The sequence below is a fragment of the Mastigoproctus giganteus genome, chromosome 11 (genome assembly GCF_048544385.1).
Source record: "Mastigoproctus giganteus isolate SK-2022 chromosome 11, ASM4854438v1, whole genome shotgun sequence".
Classification (NCBI taxonomy): domain Eukaryota; kingdom Metazoa; phylum Arthropoda; class Arachnida; order Uropygi; family Thelyphonidae; genus Mastigoproctus; species Mastigoproctus giganteus.
Window position 1 is genome coordinate 167,464,585 of NC_143585.1, and position 22,010 is coordinate 167,486,594.

The window sequence follows — 22,010 nt, forward strand, 5'->3', positions numbered from 1 at the left end:
GTAATCCCCAAAAGAGATATATCATTTTGTCTAGAAATGAGAGTGTCACTAAAGATAAGCATAGGAGTAGAAGAATCCTTTTTGCGAGATATAAGACAAGACTGAGTTTTAGAAGGGTTGAAATTGACTAAGTTGTCTTTGCCCCACTGGAGAATTTCCTGAAGATCGGCATTTAAGGAATTGGTAGCAGATTTTCGAGAAGTTGAAGCTGCTTGAGCAGGACAAGATTTCTCAAAATGAAAAGTGGAATGCAGTGTGCTATCATCAGCAAAACTATGGATAGGATTTCCAGTCAATGAAAGAAGGTCATTAATATATAAAAGGAAAAGAGTGGGTGAAAGAACTGAACCTTGGGGGACACCGGTATTAGTGGAGAAGTTAGAAGACAGAGAGCCATCTACCGTCACCCTCAGGGAGCGATCAGAGAGAAAACTGGATAACCAATTACTAAAAACAGTTGGCAAACCATAAGATGGAAGCGTGTTTAGAAGACCTTTATGCCAAACACGATTGAAAGCCTTTGAGATGTCAAGAGCAACTACTTGTGTTTCACCGAACCTTTCCATTGAATTAGTCCATAAATGGGTAACATAAACCAGAATATCACCAGTGGATCGACACTGACGGAATCCATACTGGCGATTGTTGATCAGATGGAAGGTTTCTAGGTAGTTTAAGAGTTGGCGGTTAATTGATTTCTCCATTACTTTAGAAAGAGTAGAAGTAATTGCAATGGGACGATAATTGGATGGGAGGGATTTGTCATCCTTTTTAGGAACTGGCTGGATATGAGCAAATTTCCAAGCAGAAGGAAAAACACCTTTGGAATAAGAAAGTGAAAAAAGGTGGCAAAGAATAGGAGTAAGTTAAGGAGCACAGGTTTTGAGAACAAGTGGAGAAATACCATCGGGACCTGGAGTTTTCTTAGCATCGAGATTTGTCAAAATCCTTCTTACATCCTTTTGACGGAAGACCACAGGAGGTATTGAATGGAGCATGTTGGGAATGGTGGGAGGTGTTTTACCAAGATCATTAATACATGAGTTGGAAAAAAATGGGATGCTAGCAGGTCAGCTTTATCCTTGGCTGAAGTGACAACAGAACCATCTGGTTTGGACAGAGGTGGGAGCAGAGATGGGCAAACGTTGCAGCCAATAGCTTTGTCAAGAGACCAGAATGCTACCATTAGGGCAAGAAGCAAGTTTTCTACTCTTAGCCTGTTTAATCTCTAGTTTGGACTGATTAATAACTACTTTACAATTGTTGTGAGCTTTGGTGTAGGCAGAAAATGAAACTGAAGAATTAGAAACAAGCCAATTACGATATGCAACATTCTTCTCTTGAACAGCCTTAGCACATTTATTGGAAAACCAAGGTTTAGACAAAGGATGCGATTTTAAAGTGGAGTGTGGGATAAAGGATTCCATTCCTGCAAGAATAATTTCACTGACACGATCTGAGCAAACGTTGACATCAGAAGTTTTGAAACAGTAATCTGACCAAGGAAAAGAAGTCTCGCAGGTCATCCTATTTTGCATTCCCGTAATGCCAACCAATACGAGGTTGGGAATAACCATGAGATAAAGGCTCCATTGGAGAAGAGACAATCAGCAAGTTGTGACTGAAGTGCCTAAAGGACCTCTTACTTCGACCGTGTACTTAGAAGGGTTGTTTGTGAGAAAAAGATCAAGCATATTGGCTGTATGATTAGGATTGTCCGGTATTCTTGTAGGTAAACGAACAATCTGTGCAAGGTCATTCGTAATTGCAAATGCCTCAGCATCTTGACCAGCTGGGTCAGTTTGACTAGAAAACGGAAGCCAGCTGGAGTTTTGAACATTAAAATCACAAAGGAAAATTACCTCACTGTTGGAAAAGTTGGACTGGAGAAAGTCAAGTTGCAAAGAGAGGAAGTCAAAGAGCTCCAAGTGATTAGTGGAGTTGGGAGAACGGTAGAGACAACAGATGAATTTGACACAATGAGGTAGAGAGATTTTAAGCCAGAGAATATCAACGAGAGGAGATTCCAAATTTCCAAGTCTCTGACAAGGAATATCAGAATGAACATATGCACAAGTATCACCTTTGAGGCAAAAGGAATCATACAGCGAATAATTTGGGCATCTCAGATGAGCAGTAGTTGAATCAACGGATAACTGAGATTCTATTAGAAAAGTACATGGGGTTTGGCAGACTGAAAGTAGAAATGGACATTGTTGAGATTAGAATTGACACCACGTATATTTGTGAAATGAATTAGGAAGTGCTTAGGAGGTTTAGATCTTTTCGCAGATAAGCTTGCTCTATTAGTTTAACAATTCATGGTGTATTCAATAGTAAGAAAAAGTGGGTGGGACATGCTGTATGAAGTAATGAAATTTTTGGATATGGCGTACACATGGTAAGAATATACCCAGATCATTGACATAACGTGGCCTCGAAAATGCTCCCCGCACACACACACACACACACACTACTCGGACTCCTTCCTGTCACTATCTGGCAGAGTAGACGTAGCAAGATTATACGCTAGCTGATCCGTAAGCCTCCTAGAGAGTTACCAATAGGTTCGGTCCGGTGTACTTACTAGAGGCAGGCCTGTGAACACCGTTTTAGAGCTGTACCCTCAAAATGTAAGGAGTATTGGATCTCGACACGATGTTCATCATAACCTCAAAAGTCATCAATCATACTGCACGATGGAAGAGATAGGGAAGGGTTGACCGGAACTTAGCTCTAGAGACTAAACATGGGTTCCACCACTTCAAGCCTCCAATAAGCAAAGTGGTAGTATTGCACTGGTATGTAGTACTAGATGCCGATTCGAAGTTGATGAAATGCTTCTCAGCTTGTGCCCTGGGTACTTGAAAATGAGGTGTGTAAGATGTCGTGGCTGAGATTTTCATGAACGATTCGCCCAATGCATTTGCAATCTCCACGGGTGTGGTAACATCACAATCGTTTACAGTTAGTGTGGGAAGGTTGATGGATGGATGTTTTGAGTACATACGTAATATTTTGGCCCATATCATTTGTGTTTTTGTAGTTCCTGTAATTGTGGAGGTGAAACGTTTCCATGCTTCCCTTTTGTTAGTCTGCCTAATACGTTTTGCTTTTGCCGAAGTTTGTGTAAAGTGGATGAGATTTGCAGTTGTTGGAAACTTCCTGAAGATGTTTCATGCTTTGTTCTTTTGTGTTTTAGCCATGCTGCATTTATTATTCCACCAAAATTTTGAGAGCGCTGATATTTTGTTGGATTGCTTTGGATTCGATTGGTATGCCGCTTGTAGTATTTGGTTAGATATATATTCTGTGGCCAAGTTAATGGATATTTGCTGGACCTGCTTTTCTTTTAGTATTGTTATTGTTTGTATATACAGTGGTACCTTGGTTCGCGAGCATAATTCGTTCTGGAAACGTGCTTGTAATCCAAAGCACTCGTATATCAAAGCGAATTTCCCCATAAGAAATAATGGAAACCCAGATGATTTGTTCCAAAACTCAAAAATATTCATATACTGTAAAAATGATTAATACAAAATACATACCTTTTTATATTTTTAATATTTAAATTTAATATACATAAAGCAATCGAATTTATTAATTATTGGGTAGGACGACTTTCACTGTCTCTAACGGAATCACTGCTATCTGTTGATTTTTTTGTGCGACTTTAACAAGGAATCTTTCCAATGACACTTGCTTTTGCCTCCTTTTGAGGATTTCACGGAAATCAGATTCATCGCTCGCACTATTACAAAACGAGGAGGCGCGCTTGATACACATAAACAAATCTGCGCGCGTGTAGCAACTGAATAAACAACACCGTAAAGGCCGAGATACACTATTAACACCTCACATTTTACCAAAGCACATTTCTAGGGGTTACTACCATAAAACAATAAAAACAATTTCCAGTTTCGTTTCTGCTGGTAGAATCTGTTATAAACTGGTAGTAAACTCGATCTAATTGCATTTGCGATTATACTAGCCGGAATTGTTGGTTTTTACGTTATTATGGTGAAATGTGTTTCCCCTTCACTGATATAAAAAACCATAAATACATTTTCAAAATCTTCTCTTCATTCCTATCGAGTTGCGTTCGGTTGGGGTGATTCTGCGTTCGACTGCCATTTCTTGTAAACACAAAGGCTAATTGTGCATAAGCGAATTCGGTTCGTGTTATATAAGATATCGTTCCCCTATTTATAAATCGTGTATGATCGAATTCGTGTAGTGTAAACACGTGTTATACGAGGACTGACTGTGTACTCGTATTGCAAGACCTCGCTCGTTTATCAAGTTAAAATTTATTAAAAATTTTTGCTCGTCTTGCAAAACACTCGCATACCAAGTTACTCGTAATCCAAGGTACCAATGTATCCCATTTCGCTTTAAAAAAGTTAAGCTCTATTTGTCAGTTCTGTTAGAAAATGGGGAAGGCACTTGGGGATGTTTGTATCAATCCAGCATATCACTGGGCAATTGCCACTATCTAATGGATTGCTATGAATAGTTCATCCAAATAGAGGATATATGGATGCTGAGCATAGAGAGAGAGAGAGAGAGAGAGAGAGAGAGAGAGAGAGAGAGAGAGAGAGAGAGAGAGAGATCAATTGCTGAAGTAGATCCTGTAGGTAAATGCATATATGTGTGTGTGTGTATGTCCATTATTGGGAATAATCAAATTGTGCTGACCAAGTAAATTTTCTATAATTTGTCCTCGTTTGTCCATGTTTTGGTTTCCCCATAACGGATGATGACTATTGAAGTTCCCTAGGATGAAGAAGGGTTGAGGAAGCTGTACCACTAGTTCTTCTAGATAGGTGTAGCTTATATTTTGATTAGGAGGCAAGTATAGTGAGACTATAGTCAAGTCAAAATTAATGTTGACTCGCACTGCAACTTCCTCAAGGTTTGTTTTTAATGAGAGTGGTTTGGAGGATATTCGAGCATTGATTATCAATGCCAACCTCTATAAGTCAGATGGTTAGGGTTGTGTACAACACCATCTTGTCGATGAGTTATATAGTTCCAGAGAGAAATAGTTATATGTGGAGTTAGGTTCGTTTCCTGAAGGCAGAAAGCGATGGGATCATATTGTGTGAGGAGATCAAGGCTCCCATCATATATTCCCTCCTATTGCGTCTGGACAGAATTGCAGACACTTTCAAATTCAACCCTAATTCATGGCTTTTTTTCAACAGTGACCCGTACTTGTTAAGTAATTCTTCCGGTCTCCTACTCTTAATATCATTAGTGCCAACGTGTACAACTATATCACCTTTTGTGCCCTTAAAAGATGATATCCGCTCTACAACATCACCTTTGCCCCTGGCAGACATACCCTGGTTCTGTTCCACCTATCCTTTTTACAAAGCATGTTCCCCGTTTCCTTGACAATAGAGTCACCAACAACTACTAGTTCCTGTGGGACCAGCGCATTCTGCCTTGGGGGTTGCCGCTGTGTTGCGTGATGACCATTGTTATTGTTATTTGTTTTTTTTTTTTTAGGAACAAGCAACTAAGGCCATATTGCTCTGGGGATATGCGGTGGTCATTCCCTGACCTTTCTGCATCCTCCGTATTTGGTGGTCACAGGCTCGAACCCCGGTCTAATCAAGAAGCATGTGCTAACCACTGCTGCTCCTGCCCACCTGGCTAAGGAGGTGCCTCGTGATGACCAAGTGCAAGCTCTGGCATTGATGTGGGCAGTCGAGAGCTTGAGCTTGATGGGCCTCTCAATTTAGATCCTTCAAGGGCATCCACCCTGTCCTTCAAGCTCTCATATAGGCCCATAACAATGCTGAGTTGTCGCCTGATTTCCTTACACTCTTTACATCGTGCACACACAAAGACATGCCCCATGTTAATATAATGTCCCGTACCCGACCGCTCCACAAACATCATGCAAGCAGTGCATTTTAAAAGGCTGTGATTCAGAGGGCAACTGCCTCCCTCAGTTCTCCCCTGAGCCACAGCACTCCCATTAGCTTGAGCCTTTTGCTTTGCTGCTCTGAGTCATGATTTCGATTTAATTTCAATAAACTTTAAATTTCAGTACAAAATTATAACTGTAAACTTGTATTCCAACACAGTTAGAACGCTATATATATTTTTCAGTATCAAGTATTATACGAATTCCATTTATATAACTTCCGTATCAAGTTATGTATTAATTAATTATGTTACGTTTGTAATCTAAGTCGTTATATGTATTTAGTTAAAAAGTACAATTTAACTGACAACGAAGTTTAACAAGATTAATAGATTTTACTGATTGATTAACAATATTATATTATATACTATACTATACTAAGCTTACACTATCTAGTTCAGGATATAACGTTGTATCGCATAACAATGGCGGCAAGTTATGAATGGTAAATCTACGGACACTTAAGTATTAATTAACTTCCAAATCTCACTGTCTCAATTCAGAATAAACTAAGGATCCTGACTAGATCTATAAGCTACTTATAGAAAATAAGTAGTTTACTGTTATAGAATGTTGTCCATTGAGGATTGGTAAGATCGATCAAACAGGATGGGCTGGAAGGCTTTGAATTTTGGCTGCATAGTTGAGGAGCAGCATTTTCCTTTTAAGGTAAAGTGGAGGTTTGTGTGCCTCTACATACAGGCTCTGGACAGGGGATGTTCTAAACGTGCCCAGAGCAGTACAAAGGGCACTGTGTTCGATGGTATCAAGTCTGGTCAGTGCACTTTTCTTGGCTGAGTCACAGACAATAGCACCATAATCTAAACGAGACCTGATAAAAGTCCAATACAACCATAAAAGTGTATATCTATCAGTACCCCATGTCTTTGCAGAAATGGACCTGAGTATATTAAGTTTTTTTAAACAAACAGTTCAGAGGTATGTGATATGTGAACCAAAGTTAAGTTTGGTATCCAACCTTAAACCTAGGAAACAAAGGTTACTGGTGAGAGGGATTAGATAGTTTTTTATCGGAGATCTGGTTCTGGGTGTAGCTTGCGTTTTTTTTTTCAGAAATGGACTGCAGTTGTTTTTTGTTCAGATAAACGATATCCATTCTGCTGTGCCCATGTCTCCAACTTATTTATGGAAATTTGTAGCTGTCTTTCAATGGCATGAATATTTTGTGAATAGCAAGATATAGTAAGGTCTTCAGCAAACATACAGGGTGTCTCAAAAATATTGTTAGAAACGTTTGTGAGTGATTTGTTTGTGATTTGGTTTTTAGGAGCATTAGCAACTAAGGCCATATTGCTCCGGGATATGCGGGGGTCATTCCCAGACCTTTAGAAACGTTTAGGGGAGGTAGGTAACATCTAAAGGAATGTGAATTGCATAGGAACCCATAACTGGAAATGTCACCATAAGTCGGTACACAGCGCTGTTCATCAGTTCGCGAGAGGGAAAATTTCTGGTTTACTCATTCAAGCAGTAGTCGCCGCACAAAGAGCATGCATCGATATACGAACTGTGAGCTGGCAGACATGCACCTAGTGTATGGATTAGCAGAGGGCCCACACGGTGTGTGCCCCAATGTGGCACAACATTGCTTCGCAATAAATGTATGGGCAGGTATGGTCGGTGACTGCTTAGTCGGCCCATACCTGTTACCATCCCGTATGAACTCTGCTAAATATCGGATCTTTCTTGAACAAGTTCTACCAGGGTTACTTGACGATGTTCCAACAAATGTGAGATGCAACATTTGGTTTCAACATGATGGGGCGCCTGCCCATTATGGAAGGTGTGTTCGTGACCATCTGAACAGGCATTTTGGGCGTCGATGGATTGGCCATGGTGGAGCTGTTGCCTGGCCCCCACGCTCACCTGATTTATCGAGCCTTGATTTCTTGAATCGCCTGTGGAGACGGAAATGGATCTCGTGGCGAGACTCGTCTGAACTGCTGCTACTGTCAAAAACTCCAGGTGTGTTCGACCATGTCCGCCAATCCATGCTGTGTCGGTTTTATGAAAAAAAAAAAAAAAAGTCTGGGAGTGACCAAACTTTTGGCACTTGAAACATTTTAAAGGAATGTACGTTAGGAATATCTGGTAGGATACGGCAGTTTAGGTAGCCTGCTTTAACTGTGGTCGGCAGATTTGGTGTACTAAAGGTCAATATAATATTACGTGTTAGAACAAGCTTGTCATCCTTCCATATCATAATTCTTCTTCTTGCTTGAGTTACTTTCTGTTCTGGTAATTACATGACTATCTCCTCTTCAGTCATGTTCAATAAATCACACTCGCTTATTACTCCTTTTGAGGAGTTCAATGTGTTATGCGGTGAGACTTTGATTTGGATTCCACTTATAGATGACATTTTTAGTAATAATTCTGAATGCCTTGCTTGAGTGGTCTCAATTAAAAGATCTCCTGATTGGAGCCTTTTCACCATTTTCGGGGTACCTGCTGCATTCTCGAGACATCTCTGGATGACAAAGGGAATGAATTTGCTTACCGCTGAGTCAATAAGGAATGTATTATCAGAAAAGCTGGTGGTTCTGATTTGTTAGAGTCCTTTTTCATTCTTTTTGAAAAAGACTGAGATCGTCTTCCATTCTGCGGGTCTCAGTATGTTGAGAGCCTGTTGGCTCTAGTGGTGGACATGCATCACAATCCATTGTTGCTCCTTTTAGCCCTGGGAGTGAGAACTTTTCCTCCCAGGTTTCTGTCCCTGCCATATGGAGGCAGGAGCAGTGCCACCTAGTAGCCAAGCAACTGGAAAAGTTAGTTTGTTAGTGCAAAAATTAATAAATATACTAGAAAAAAAAGAAAGGTGATTTTTCCTTTCTGGGTTCTTACTCAGGATCTGTTAAGTACAGAACCACTTACAGAGAAATGAGGATGAGAAAAGCACTGGAAAGAAAGCAGAATGAAACAACTGAGAAAGATCACTACATATCACTTGGAAAAATCGCTTAGACATTGTTTCAGGGAAATGTGTGGTTAAACTGTAACAGAAATTCCACCAAACGTTTTTAGTTTCAGTAGTTGCTCAGACTGTTGAGCAGTGGTAACTTCAACTAGTAAGTCTCCTGATCTTAATCAATGAACTGTCTTGGTGGTACCTATTATGCTTTCTAGGCATTTCTTAGAAATGGTGAGAGTTTGCCAATAGGTTGTTCTTGGGTTAAGTGAATAATAAGGAAAGATGGAGTTCTGATTCTGGCTACGTCAGTCTTTTGAGGTTTAGCTGCAACAAAATCAGTCTGCAACTGTTTTTTTGCCCTATAAGGGTCTCATCTATGCACCCAGTGGATTGCTGGGTTTTAGCAACTGTTTGTTCCATTTCACCACGTGGAGGCAGGAGCAGTGACACCTTTGTGATCAAGTGGTAGTGGGTTAGTAATAAAACAAAAAATTAGGAGAAAAGAGAAAGAAGGTTACTTTTCCTTCTGATCTAGTAAAGTACTTTCTTTACTGAATGAATTGAGTATTAATGTAATGCTGAAAATAAGGAAACGATTTTATTTCACCAAGAAAGAGCGCAAATATACTGGCAAAATACTTGATCACAAAATCGCTTGGAATCTGGAGCCACTGCACTTTGCAACTCTCTCTTGATAGTTCTCATGTTAGCATTAGCATTAGTAGAGGCATTTGATGCAAGAAAGCAAGCTTATGCAGCATCAGCCAAAAAAAAAAAAAAAAAAAAACCCACTTCCACTTCACCCCTCTGTTCGTTCAAAATACCTGTCCAGCTGAGCCTTAAACTTATTTAGGCTATCAACCTCCACCACAAGGGATGGAAGTCTGTTCCACCAACCAACCACCCGCTGGCTAAAGGCAAATTTCCGCACGTCTATCCTACATCTGTCTTTCCTCAATTTGAATTTATGCCCTCTCAGGTGATTTTTCTGAGCTAGAGGAAGAATCCCATCAGCATTGAGCATGCTTAAACCATTCAAGGCTTTATACACCTCTATCAGATCACCTCGCTGGTGTCTAGTCTCCAGACACTGTAATTTGCAAAACTTAAGCCTTTCTTCGTAAGAGCACCCCTTTGTTCCATTCACTAATCTTGTTGCCCTTCTCTGTACTCATTCCAGCAGCTCTACATCCTTCTTGAAATGAGGCCTCCAGACCTGTATACAGTACTCTAGGTGTGGCCTGACCATTGCCTTATACAATGGAATAATCACCTCCTTAATCCCTGCTGGAAAAATTCCTGTATATCATTGACAATACTCCATGAGCTACTCTTGCAGCCCGTCTGCACTGCTCAGAGAACTTCATATCTGCCTGCACAACCACCCCCAAGTCCCTTTCATTCTCTACCACTGTCAGTGTAGTACCACAGAGTAGAGAGAGAGAGAGAGAGAGAGAGAGAATCTGAAGAAACAGTGAGAATGTCTCTAGGTCCATGGTATATCTTGTAGGTTCTCATATATCCATTTGATTACGGATGAGGCTACTGCTAGATAGAAGAACACACCAAAATGATATTTAGGACAGTTACGTTATTTTGTGATTTAGACCTTCAAGGTCTAAATCACAAAATAAGGCTTGGTTAGTTTTTTTGTCTTAAAAATGAGAAAAATGCAAAAACAAAGCCAAAAATTCAGTTTGGTTTTGGAATTTTGTACCTGTATTATTTACCTTCTAAATTACTTTGGAACTCAAAACAAATTTTAAAAAAATTAAAAAAGGAGCAAAAATACTTACTTTTGGTCTTAATCCAGGAACTGGAAGGTGTTTGTTGTGACTGGACAGCCCCATGTGCGATTGCATAACATGGTCTTGATAATATGATATAGGTCCATTTATTAATGACCGACTATGAGGAATACTCATCACAGAGATTTTGTTTGGCAAGTGTTCTTGAATTGCTTAAAACCAAATAATTTACAATGAGTACTGTTGAACATTTAAATTTTAAATAATTATTTAAAAGTTTATGATTTCTTAATTACATGGCTTATCTTAACTGTGCTTTTAATGAGCCTCCTTTCATTTCATTTCTGAAAAAGTAAAGTAATTAAAATGATTCTTTCTTTCCATTTTCAGCTTAGTCCTAGTCTCCTGTCTTTCTAATCCTGTCTATCATTGGTTTACAGCTGATAAGACAACAGTGTTACTTTTAACTATTTAATTTTTTAAAATTTTTTAATTGTTAATGTTTTTTTCCTCTCCTTATGTTTGCATTTTAAAGTTTCTCATATAACTAAATCTGTTTATTTATTTATTTTATTAAAACCTCAAAACAAGAGTCACACTAATTACATTGTAAACACAAAAAAAAAAAAAAAAAGAAAAAATATAATTTATACAAAAGATTTTGTCTCAGAAAAGCATGCATCTATCTTAAAATCCTAATATGCATAATTTTAACACCTAACTTGTTTTCATGTTTGCTTTTTGTACTTCTAGCTTGCAGCACAACATAAGATGAAAGTAACTTATGCTACAACCTAGAAATACAAAAAACAAATTTCAAAAATAACTATACAGTTTAAAAATTTAAAGGCTCTAATCAAAAGTAATAAAGGCTTGAAGTGCAACAGGTTCTGCTGAATTGGCATTATAATCCAAAAATTCAACATATTCTATAAAACAGCCCTATGTGTTTGCAATGGTTTGATTTCATAAATCCTATTAGTATTATATAAGATTTCTATATCCTTAGATAATCATTTAACTGGGTTCAATGGTCACAATTCTTAATAATAAAAATTAATAATTACCCATAATTCTTAAGGCTTTAAATAGGAATATTAAAATTTAACTGCAAATTTAATGTATTCAAATTTAAATGCAAATGTTTTGTAAGTGTCAGCAATTATTTCATATAAGTTCTTACCAGAACTTGTGTTCTAAGGAAATGTGTGCAATATTACCTTGCCATATGGAGAATTTTAAGCTGGCCATTCCTATTTTTCCCAGTAGAAACAAGTTGTATTTCTATAAATAACTGATAGTTTTCTTTATAAAAGTAAATCTCACAAACCAGACATAACAGCTGCCCAACTCAACACCAGAACACACACTTATGCACCACTCAACACAGTAGCAACCTTTAGGGCAGAATGCACTGGTCCCACAGGAGCTAGTTATTATTGATGATTCAATTGTCAGGGGAAACAGGAAATACAGTCAATTCTGGTTATTTGGGACACATCGGGACTAGTGCATTTTGGCCCGATTAAGCGGCTGCCCCAATTATCTGAAGTTTCATATAAAAAAAGGTTAAAAATACAATTGACCCCTGCTTTACAATTGGTTCACTGTACAATAAAATCACGTTACAATGGAGTCACCATAGTAAAGTACCATTCACTACACGATGTGTGGTAAGTGCCAGTCATTGTGATCACGTTTGTGAACTGAATTTTAATTCTATTAAACAGCGATTCTAATTAGCGAAAATAGGAGGAATATTATCCACAGGCTATAAAAGTAAAGACAAAAAAAAAACTGCAGCCATTATCAACCCACTGCAGCATGGGAGCCTCCTCAACAATTCACGTTGAGGGAAATGGACCACAATCTGCCATGCTGGTCCAGTGCGGGTTGGCAGTTCGACTGTATTTAGCAGTCAGGGGCTTGAACCCTGGTCTACTCAAGGAGCGTGTGCTACTGCACTCCCACTCCTGACCACTCGGCTACGGAGCCAACACAAATTTACCCTTTATTACCTTACCAATTAAAAAATTAAATGATACGTGAAAATTGGAAGAATATACGTGATAATCGGAATAATTAATACATACTGTAATATGTACATACTAACTAGTTGACATTTCTGTTCACTGACATTTGTGGGTGGGATTAAAATTTAAAACAGTAAAAAGATAAGTAATCAATAACAAAGAACACGGCACACACAAATTGAAAGTAACACGATATGCACAAGTGAGAACAGAGTAACAAGTTACTAAGCTTTAAAAATAGGAATGAAGAGAAGATCCTGACAATTAATTTTTTTATATGATTGAAGATTCCATAGAAGTGTAAACACATTTTGCCATAATACCATTATGATAGATTGCACTAACAGAAAAGCCCAATAAATAGGTGACTGCTAATTGTTTTTATTGTTTTATGGTTGTGACCTAGAGAAATCTGACTGAACCACATGGTACGGTCAGAGACAATCATAGGAGGTAATCTCCATGGTCCACTTCATATCAATGGTTTGACTGTAGATGATCATTCTCAGATAGCTGCCGAACTAAATGAGTATTTTCATCTACATTCACATATGAGGAGTTATTCAAGGAGGAGAGGGCCAGATGTTTATCAAACTCTAACAGGGAGTTAAATGATTTGGTAAAAACTGAGAGCAAAGTCGAGGAGAAATTGTTGAAGTTAAACCATAACAAAGACACCTGGGGTGATGAGATATATCCAGTTATATTAGAGGCAGCAAAGGAAGTAAGCAAACTTTTAGCCATAATTATGAGAGCATCCTTGGACTAGAGGGAAGTCCCCACGGTCTGGAGATGTGCAAATGTATCTCCAATTCACAAATGGGGATCAAAGGGTGATATAAGTAATTATAGACCTGTTAGTCTGACTTCTGTACCAGGGAAAATAAAAAAAAAAGTTTTTTTAAAGAAGCATTGAAGGATCATTTAGACAAGACTGCAGCAATAATTCAGACACAGCATAGGTTTGTCAAGGGGAAGTCTTGTCTGACCAATTTGATTGGATAATATGATGTGGTCACAAAGGAACTAGAGATGCAAAAAATAATTTTGATATCATATACTTGGATTTCAGGAAAGCTTCTGATACTGTTCCACATGGAAGGCGACTGTACAAATCGAAGCAGTATGGCATTAAGGGCAGTTTCTACAATGGATAAAAGGATGTTTGAGTGGGAGAAGGGCAAGTTTCTACAATGAATAAAAGGATGTTTGAGTGGGAGAAGACAGAGAGTGGTGGTTAATGGGTACTGCTCTATGTGGACTAATATTATTAGTGATGTCCCTCAGGGCCCATTGTTGTTTTGTATATTTATCAATGATATTGATGAAGGTATATCAAACTTAATGTCAGAGTTTGTAGATGATACAAAGGTTGGCAGGGTTGTTAATAACAGTAATGACCGTATGCTCCTGCAACAAGATCTGGAAAAGTTGGGTAAATGGGCTGAGAAGCGGCAACTGAAGTTTAACATTGACACATGCAAAGTAGTGCATATTGGGTAGCAGTAACCCCAGAGAAATGTACCAATTATGTGGTGTTACACTCAGGGTAGTGTATAATGAAAGAGACCTTGGGGTAATTGTGCAGTCAGATATGAAGTTTTCTCAGCAGTGCAGACAGGCTGCCAGAGTAGGTCATGGGGTCTTGTCAATGTTATACAGAAATTTTGCAAGCAGGGATAAGGAGGTGTTTATCCCCTTGTATAAGGCAAGTCAGGCCGTACTGCGTACAGGTCTTGAAGTCTCATTTCAGGAAGGATGTAGAGTTTCTAGAACTAGTACAGAGAAGGGCAACAAGACTGGTGAAGGGAACAACATGGTGCTCTTATGAATAAAGGCTTAAGTTCTGCAAATTGCAGCTTCTGGAGACTAGGCACTTGCGAGGCAATCTGATTGGGGTGTATAAGGCCTTGAATGGATTGAGCAGGCTAAATGCTGATGGGATTCTTCCTCTTGCTCAGATTACAAACCTGAGGGTGCATAGATTCTAACTAAGGAAAGACAGTTGTAGAATAGATGTGCAGAAGTTTGCCTTTAGCCAGTGGGTAGTTGATTGCTGGAACAAACTTCCATCTATTGTTGTGGAAGTTGATAGCTTAAATAAATTCAAGGCAGAACTAGACAAACATTTGGAATGAATTGATTAGTGAAATGGGAAGGGTTTTTTTGGCTGATGCTGTATAAGCTTGCTTTCTGGCATCATGGTCCTCTACTAATGCTAACTGCTAATAACATCTGTTTAACAATTTGAATTTTTAAGATGGAATTTTGAGAAAGACAGATAAGATTATGAAAAACACTATCATTGGGAGAATGAGCCTTATAAACTTAAATTAATTATTTAAGTATACAAAGAGCTAATTACAAACTAATAAGTTTATATGGCTTGTTTATAAGTTTTTATAACCTAATTAATATTGATAGCGGAAGATGATGCAAGAAAAAGCTTATCCGGCATTAGCCAAAAAAAAAAAAAAAAAAAAAAGTTATCACAACACTTGTCCAACACCTGTAATAATTTGTCTAGTTCTTTTTAAAATTTATTCAAAGTATGCACTTCCACAATTCCAGCTGAACATTATGAAAGTTTACTCCTATGAACTGATGTAAACTTTCATCTCAATACTACCTGTAGGTAGTATTGAGATGAAAGTGTTTGCTAAGATGATGGTGCTGACTTTACAGGCTGAAGGCACACTTCTACACATCTATCCTTCCTCAGTTTGAATTTATGCCCCATCACATGTTGTCTGAATAAGAGGAAGGATGCCATCAGCATTTACATTATTCAATGCATTCAAACCTTACACACCTCAATCAGATTTCAGTGCTGGTGCCTAACTTCCATACACTACAATTTCTTGGTAAGAGAAAGCCTTCAGTTTTGTTCCCTTTAATAATCTCTTTGACCTCTTTTATTCCCTTTAATAATCTCATTGCACTCTCTGCACATGTTCCAGTAGTTCCACATCCTTCTTAAAATGAGGCTCCAGACCTGTATGAAATACTCAAAATCTGGTCTAAACATTGCCTTATACAATGGGCAAATCACCTACTTATCGCTGCTAGCAAAATTCATGTATCACTGAAAGACCTCTAGCAGTCTGTCTGCAATGTTCAGAGATCTTCATGTGTGCTTGCACAATTACTCTCAGGTCTTTTTCGCTTTCCACTGCCTTCAGTATAGTAGAGGAGAATGAAAAAGACAAAATAATGTACATTTTGAATATTATTCAGGAACAACTGCTACCCAGCCTGAATTTCTAGACCTTGTTCACAAAATTAGCATACCTGATTACTGCCATTAATCACCCTCTGTATCATTTGCAAACTTAAACCCACAGCCTGATATACCTCCATCAGTATCATTGATTAATACTGAAAACAAAATAGGCATAGCACTGAACCCTGGGTAACTCAACTAATAACACAAGAACAGCATTGCCCACTGATAACCACTCAATCATCCCTTTATCCACAGCAGTAACTTACCACTTATACCACACTGCTCCAATTTGTACACTACTTTTAGGTGAAACAGTATCAAAAGCTCTTCTGAAATCTTAAGTATATGATGTCAAAATAATTTTTTGTATCAAGTTCCTTTATTTGTGTATCATAGTACCCAATATAATTGGTCACAAAATATCAACCTTTAACAAATCAATTCTGTAACTGCTGTATAACTGCATTCCTGTCTGGATGGCACTGCATTACTCCTTTAATCAGTGACTTCAATATCTTCCCTGGAACAGAAGTCAAACTTACAGATGTGTACTCACTTCACTCTTTCATTCCCCATTCGTGAATTGGGAATATATTCATACATGTCCAGATTATAGGGATCTCCTATAAAGGTTGATTGAATTGTAGTGTTATGGTACAGCAGCATCTGTGGTATAAACCCCTACCACATCATCTAATTGAAGGTTACATGGTATGGTATGGATGAGTTAATTGAAAAAACATCCGATATACTATCTTTGTCTGTTAAAATCTGCCTGAGTGTAGAGGGCAAAGGAAGTTGGTTAAAAAGCAGTAAAAGCTTAACATTGCTCATTAAAACTGTAATAAGGGACCAATATATTGATTTCAGAAAAGAGCAGTGCTGACTTTTCAGCCTGATCCAGCTAACTCATTTCTCTCAATTCCTGAGTGGCCTAGGATCTAACAAAAGCATACATCTCTATCAGAGTCAAACACAAAATATATCAATTTCTGGATGTGACCCAGGAATGGATGGTGATCAGGCTGCATATCTGCAAGATCACATAAAACACTGAAAGAATCAGTGTATAGGTAGCATATATGATATTGTGTCTGTTATATTTGTTCCAAAGCGAGTATAATAGCCAGGAGCCTGCAGTGCATATTCTGCATTCAAAATTGATCTACAGAGAGATCATACAACCTGGAAAGACTGCAGCTGAGATGGTGGCTGTCTCAGTTTTTGAACCATCAGTATAAACAAGCAGAAATTCAGAATATCAAGGCTGGTGCATGCAGCAATGTTGTTTCCCTGTTCCAGTTCCAAAAGGAGAAATTGCAAGATATAACATCATCATCCGCCATTTTCAATAAACTGCAGGATGAAGGCCTCTCCAGCAACTTTCCAGTTCCTTCTGTTTTGAGCACTGGCCATCCATTTACTACCCACAAACTCATGAATTTCATCTATCCATCTCCGCCTTTGTCTTCCAGGTTTTCTTCTAGCTCCTCTTGGATACCATTCTGTTACCATTCTGTTATTTTCTTAGTCCATCTGTCATCATGTCTTCGAGCTATGTGTCCTGCCCAAGACCATTTTAGTTCTTTAGTTTTGATAAGAATGTCCTTTACTTGAGTTTGCTGCCTAATCCATGTATTTCTCTTCTAATCTAACAGTCTGATTCCCAATATAATTCATTCCATTCTTTGCTGTGTAGTTCTCAGCTTCTCTTCCATTCTTTTGGTGAGTGCCCAAGTTTCACTTCCATAAGTCATGGTGGGGAGTATACATTGGTTCATTATTTTATGTTTCAAACAAACTGGTATATTGCTCTTCAGTATGTGACTATATTTCCTGAATGCTATCCATCCAAAATTTATTCTTCTCTTGACTTCCAGCCATTTATCATTATTACAGCTAATAACTTGTCCCAGATAAGTATATGACTCCACCTTTTCAATTTCTGCTCCTTCAATCATTATTTCCCTTTCTGTGGCATACTTGTTCATCATTACTTTTGTTTTAGCCATATTCATCTTTAGTCCAAAATCCTTACTAACTGTGCATAACTGATTAAGATTTTCCTCTAATTCTTTGGGATCGTGGCTTATGACCACAATGTCATCTGCAAATCGTAAATGGTTTAGGTACTCTCTGTTCACACTGACTCCTTTCTGCGACCAGTCTAATCTTCTGAAAGCTTCCTCAAGGGCAGCAGTAAACAGCTTCGGAGATGTTGTGTCTCCTTGTCGAACTCCTTTCACTCTCATATATTTTCTTCAAAATCATAATATATGGGGTATCTATGCCTTGTCTTTCCAGTGCCCGAAACATTGCCTTATGCTGTATAGAGTCAAATGCCTTTTCATAATCCACAAATGCCAGGCATAATGGTGTTTTATATTCATTTGCTTTCTCCATTAGCTGTGATATTACGTGAAGGTGATCCATAGTTGAGAATCCTGTCCTAAAGCCAGCTTGCTCTTTCGGTTGATTTTCATCAAGTATTCTTTCTAATCTGTTAGTAATGACCCTTGTGAACAACTTGTAGATGTGGGATAACAAGCTAATTGGTCTATAATTTCCAATTTCTGATTTATCTCCTTTCTTATGCAGCAAAACTATGATTGCATTATTCCACTGCTTAGGCGTCACACCTTTTCTAATGCAATTTGTGAAGAGCCTTGCCAGTTTTTGTGTTATGTCTCTTCCTCCCAATTTTAACAACTCTACAGTAACTTCATCTTCCCCAGGGGCTTTCTGATTCTTTATTTTCTTCAATGCATGTTCTACTTCATCAGGAAGAATATCGGGTATGTTGTAAGTGTTGCTACTTTGCAATCCATCTTCCCTACTGCTGGCATCATTCCCCTGCTCCTTGTATAATTCTCTCTAGTAGAATCTAGAATTATGCCTTCTGTTTATAAGTACACATCGCTATTCTTCAGTTTCAGTATCATTTGTCTTTCTGTATTACTGCTCATGGCTGCTGATTTAAATCCTTTGTTTTCCCTTAATGCTTGTTCTACTTTTCTTGTGTTAAATCATCTGAATCTCTTTATAATAGCTTTGCATAACGCAGTATACTCAATTTTCTCCCTCTCAATGTGTTTCCTGCTCTTCATTTGTCATCTTCAGTTCATCATGACAAGTGTTTCTTGACTAATTTTTTCTTCTTTGGATTTCTTTTTCCCTATAGGTTTCTTGGTCTTTATCACTTTGAGAAAGTTGTAATATTCCTCGTCGATATCTTGGTCCTGAGCAGTCTGCAGAAGCTCGAACTTGTTTTTAAAGTTCCAGTACATACTGCTTATTCTCCTCTTCTGTTATCTCAAAGACCTTTGTATTATTTACTCGAGTCAGTTTTTTCCTTTCCTTTCCTACATCTATATCAAGTGTACATCTTACCATTCTGTGATCACTTCCAACATTTACCTTATTCAGGACGGTAACATCATTCACAATATATCTTCTGTTAGTGAGGATGGTCGATTTCATTAGTAGTTAATCCATTTGGACTCTTCCATGTCCACTTTCTGTTCACCCTTTTCTTGAAAAAAACAGTGTTCATTACTGACAGTCCATGAGATTCTGCAAATTCCACAAGTCTTTCACCTCTTTCATTTCTTTCACCAATTCCAAAATTTCCTATAGTTTCCCTTTTCGCGCTGTTTTGTCTTTTTCCAACCTTAGCATTGAAGTCCCCCATAATAATAGTGTAGTGGGTTTTCTGCTCACCTAGAAGACTCTCAATTTCAGTGTACATTTCTTCAACCTTTTCATCATCATGGCTCAATGTTGGTGCATAAATCTAGATATAACATATAAGCTGTAAATCAAACGTTTCAAGGTAGGAGTGTTTGCTAAGGTGATGGTGTAACATACTCTACTGATATGTGTAAATATCAGTGAAAATCTCATCTGAAGTGTCAATTAGCTATATGGCAAATATCAGAAATATTTACATATCATGGAGGCAAATACAGATGCCTGTATAGGACAGTCAAGTAAAGAGTTTAGTTTAAGGCACATATTAAAGACAAATGGAAATATTAAAGAATATGGTGAATGGAAAGAGGTGGCTGATTTTCTTCAACATATAAGCTGTGAATCGGAGATGTGCAAAAAGCACCTGTCAGTATACAAATGGCCTGGTAATGTATAAGATTCAGCCATCACAGAGCGCTGTCCCTAGCCGAGGCACAAACCTGGCATCTATGATCTATTTGAGATTGAACTAGGGTTCAATACAACTGCAGAAGTGTATACCTATCTGCACCCTAAGTGGGGGGGGAAGAGAAAGAGTATGAAGGATGTTAATGCCTCTCTCTCTTACATTTGGTCTGTAACTGAAGAATACCTGCTGGATAAGTCAGCTTATTGTCAAAGAAATATCTAAAAATGTCATGTCCAAATGCAACTGGGATGATATCACCATTTAATCTCAGTTCTGGGTCTGGATGAAAGTTGCACTTACAGCAGAAATGTACAGAATGGACCATGGGAAGAAGTTGTTCAACAACAGAGTCAATTTTAATTGCAAAGAAGGTAACTCTTAAAGCAGAATCTTGCAGCACACCTTCCACCTGACAAAAAGCTTGAAAAAGAGAAAATACCTGCACCTGAAAGGTACAATTGTTAAGGAAGTTTCTAATAAAGACTTACTCTTTAGTAAAATGTTAAAAAGGTCTTTCAGTATGCCAATGCTCCAGGCAGTATCATAGTCCTTCTCAATATCGAACAAGAGACTGAAATACATGCCCAAATTAAGAAAGGTATCACAAATGTGAGTATCTGGCCAGATTTCATGGTCCACAGTGGCCCCATGTCTTCAAAAACCACAGTGGATTTTTGAGAGTAGGACAGTTTTTTAACTAGCTGAGCTTTACCTCTTCTCGAATACCTTGCACAAAGAACCTGCAAGTGCTATGCGATGATAATTGGTTGTAACTTTGGGATATTTACCTGCCATTATGTTGAGTCTGGAAATTGCTCATCTAGAGATTCTATTATACAAGGAGAGCAAACATTCTAGAGATACTGTTAAAGATGCTAGATCACAATGTAGTGAAAATAGTTCAGTTCATCTAAATTAATGTGGATTTAGAGAATGCTAATTACTAATTCTTAGTTCTCTCCTTTGAAGAGATAAAGTTTAAAGGAAAAGATGCTGCTGCTGAAATACTTGTGGAGATTTCTACTAAAGTATCTGATTGCAGGTGGATCAGCAATGGCAATTCCATAGTGCTCCAGGATTGATGAGGGATACAAATTATAATTCCTTTCATTTTACATATTTTTTTTCTTCCCATACCACTTTTTGGCTAATTTATTTTGTTACAGATGATGTAAAACGGATCCAAGAGGCTGGCTCTCTGGGTCTGACGTTAGAACCACCATGCCGCAGCATGGGTACATTTCAAAACTATAAAATTTTTTCTTGTTGAGTATCATTGAAATAACCACATGGGGTTATTTTCAATGCTACTCAAATAAACAGAATAAAACATGTTTTATTCTGTTCCTTTTGGGCTACAGCATTATCCCACTGTTGATGGGAGCAAGATGGACCAAGGTACTCTCTCTAGCAGAGTCATAAACAGGTGCTCCATAATCCAGCCGAGATCTAATTAGGGACCTATACAAGTGGAGAAAAGTGTAATGGTCTGCACCCCATGATGTACTGGAGATGACCCGGAGTGCGTTCATTTTCCTAATGCAAGTAGTCTGTAGGTGTTTGACGTGATCTTCGAAATTTAGCTTCTTATCGAAAATTATCCCTAGGAGATGAATATTATTCATGATTAGGTAGGATGACTGTCCAAAAGTAGCTCAGGATCTGGATGGATTTTGCGCTTGTTGCAGAAGTGGATAGCTGTAGACTTTTGCTTTGATAGCCTGTATCCATTTTGGGTCATCCACAGTTCAATATTATTTATTAATATTTGTAAGTGCCTCTTGATATGATGGGAGTATATGATGAGAGCCTTGTCGATCAATTCGGCCCTGGAGGGATTGTGCAAGGCTCAAGGGGTAGAATTTTTTTCAGCCTGGACTGTACTTGTTAATAGGAGAGATTGCTTCTACAGGGATGGGATACACTTAAATAGAAAGGGTGCAAGAATTTTTGCTGATGCCGTCGAGGCAGTGT

The 22,010-nt window shown here is 38.2% G+C and overlaps 1 protein-coding gene across 4 annotated transcripts in view; it reads right to left on the reverse strand.

The window, feature by feature from the left end:
* LOC150078561 (uncharacterized) overlaps positions 1-22,010 on the reverse strand; it is a 773,569-nt gene that overhangs the window by 95,025 nt on the left and 656,534 nt on the right. For all 4 annotated transcript variants that reach the window (XM_090385507.1, XM_090385508.1, XM_090385509.1 and 1 more), the window contains one exon: positions 10,667-10,830. In XM_090385507.1, the coding sequence (XP_090241633.1) occupies positions 10,667-10,830 (164 nt within the window). The remainder of the gene's footprint in view (positions 1-10,666; positions 10,831-22,010) is intronic.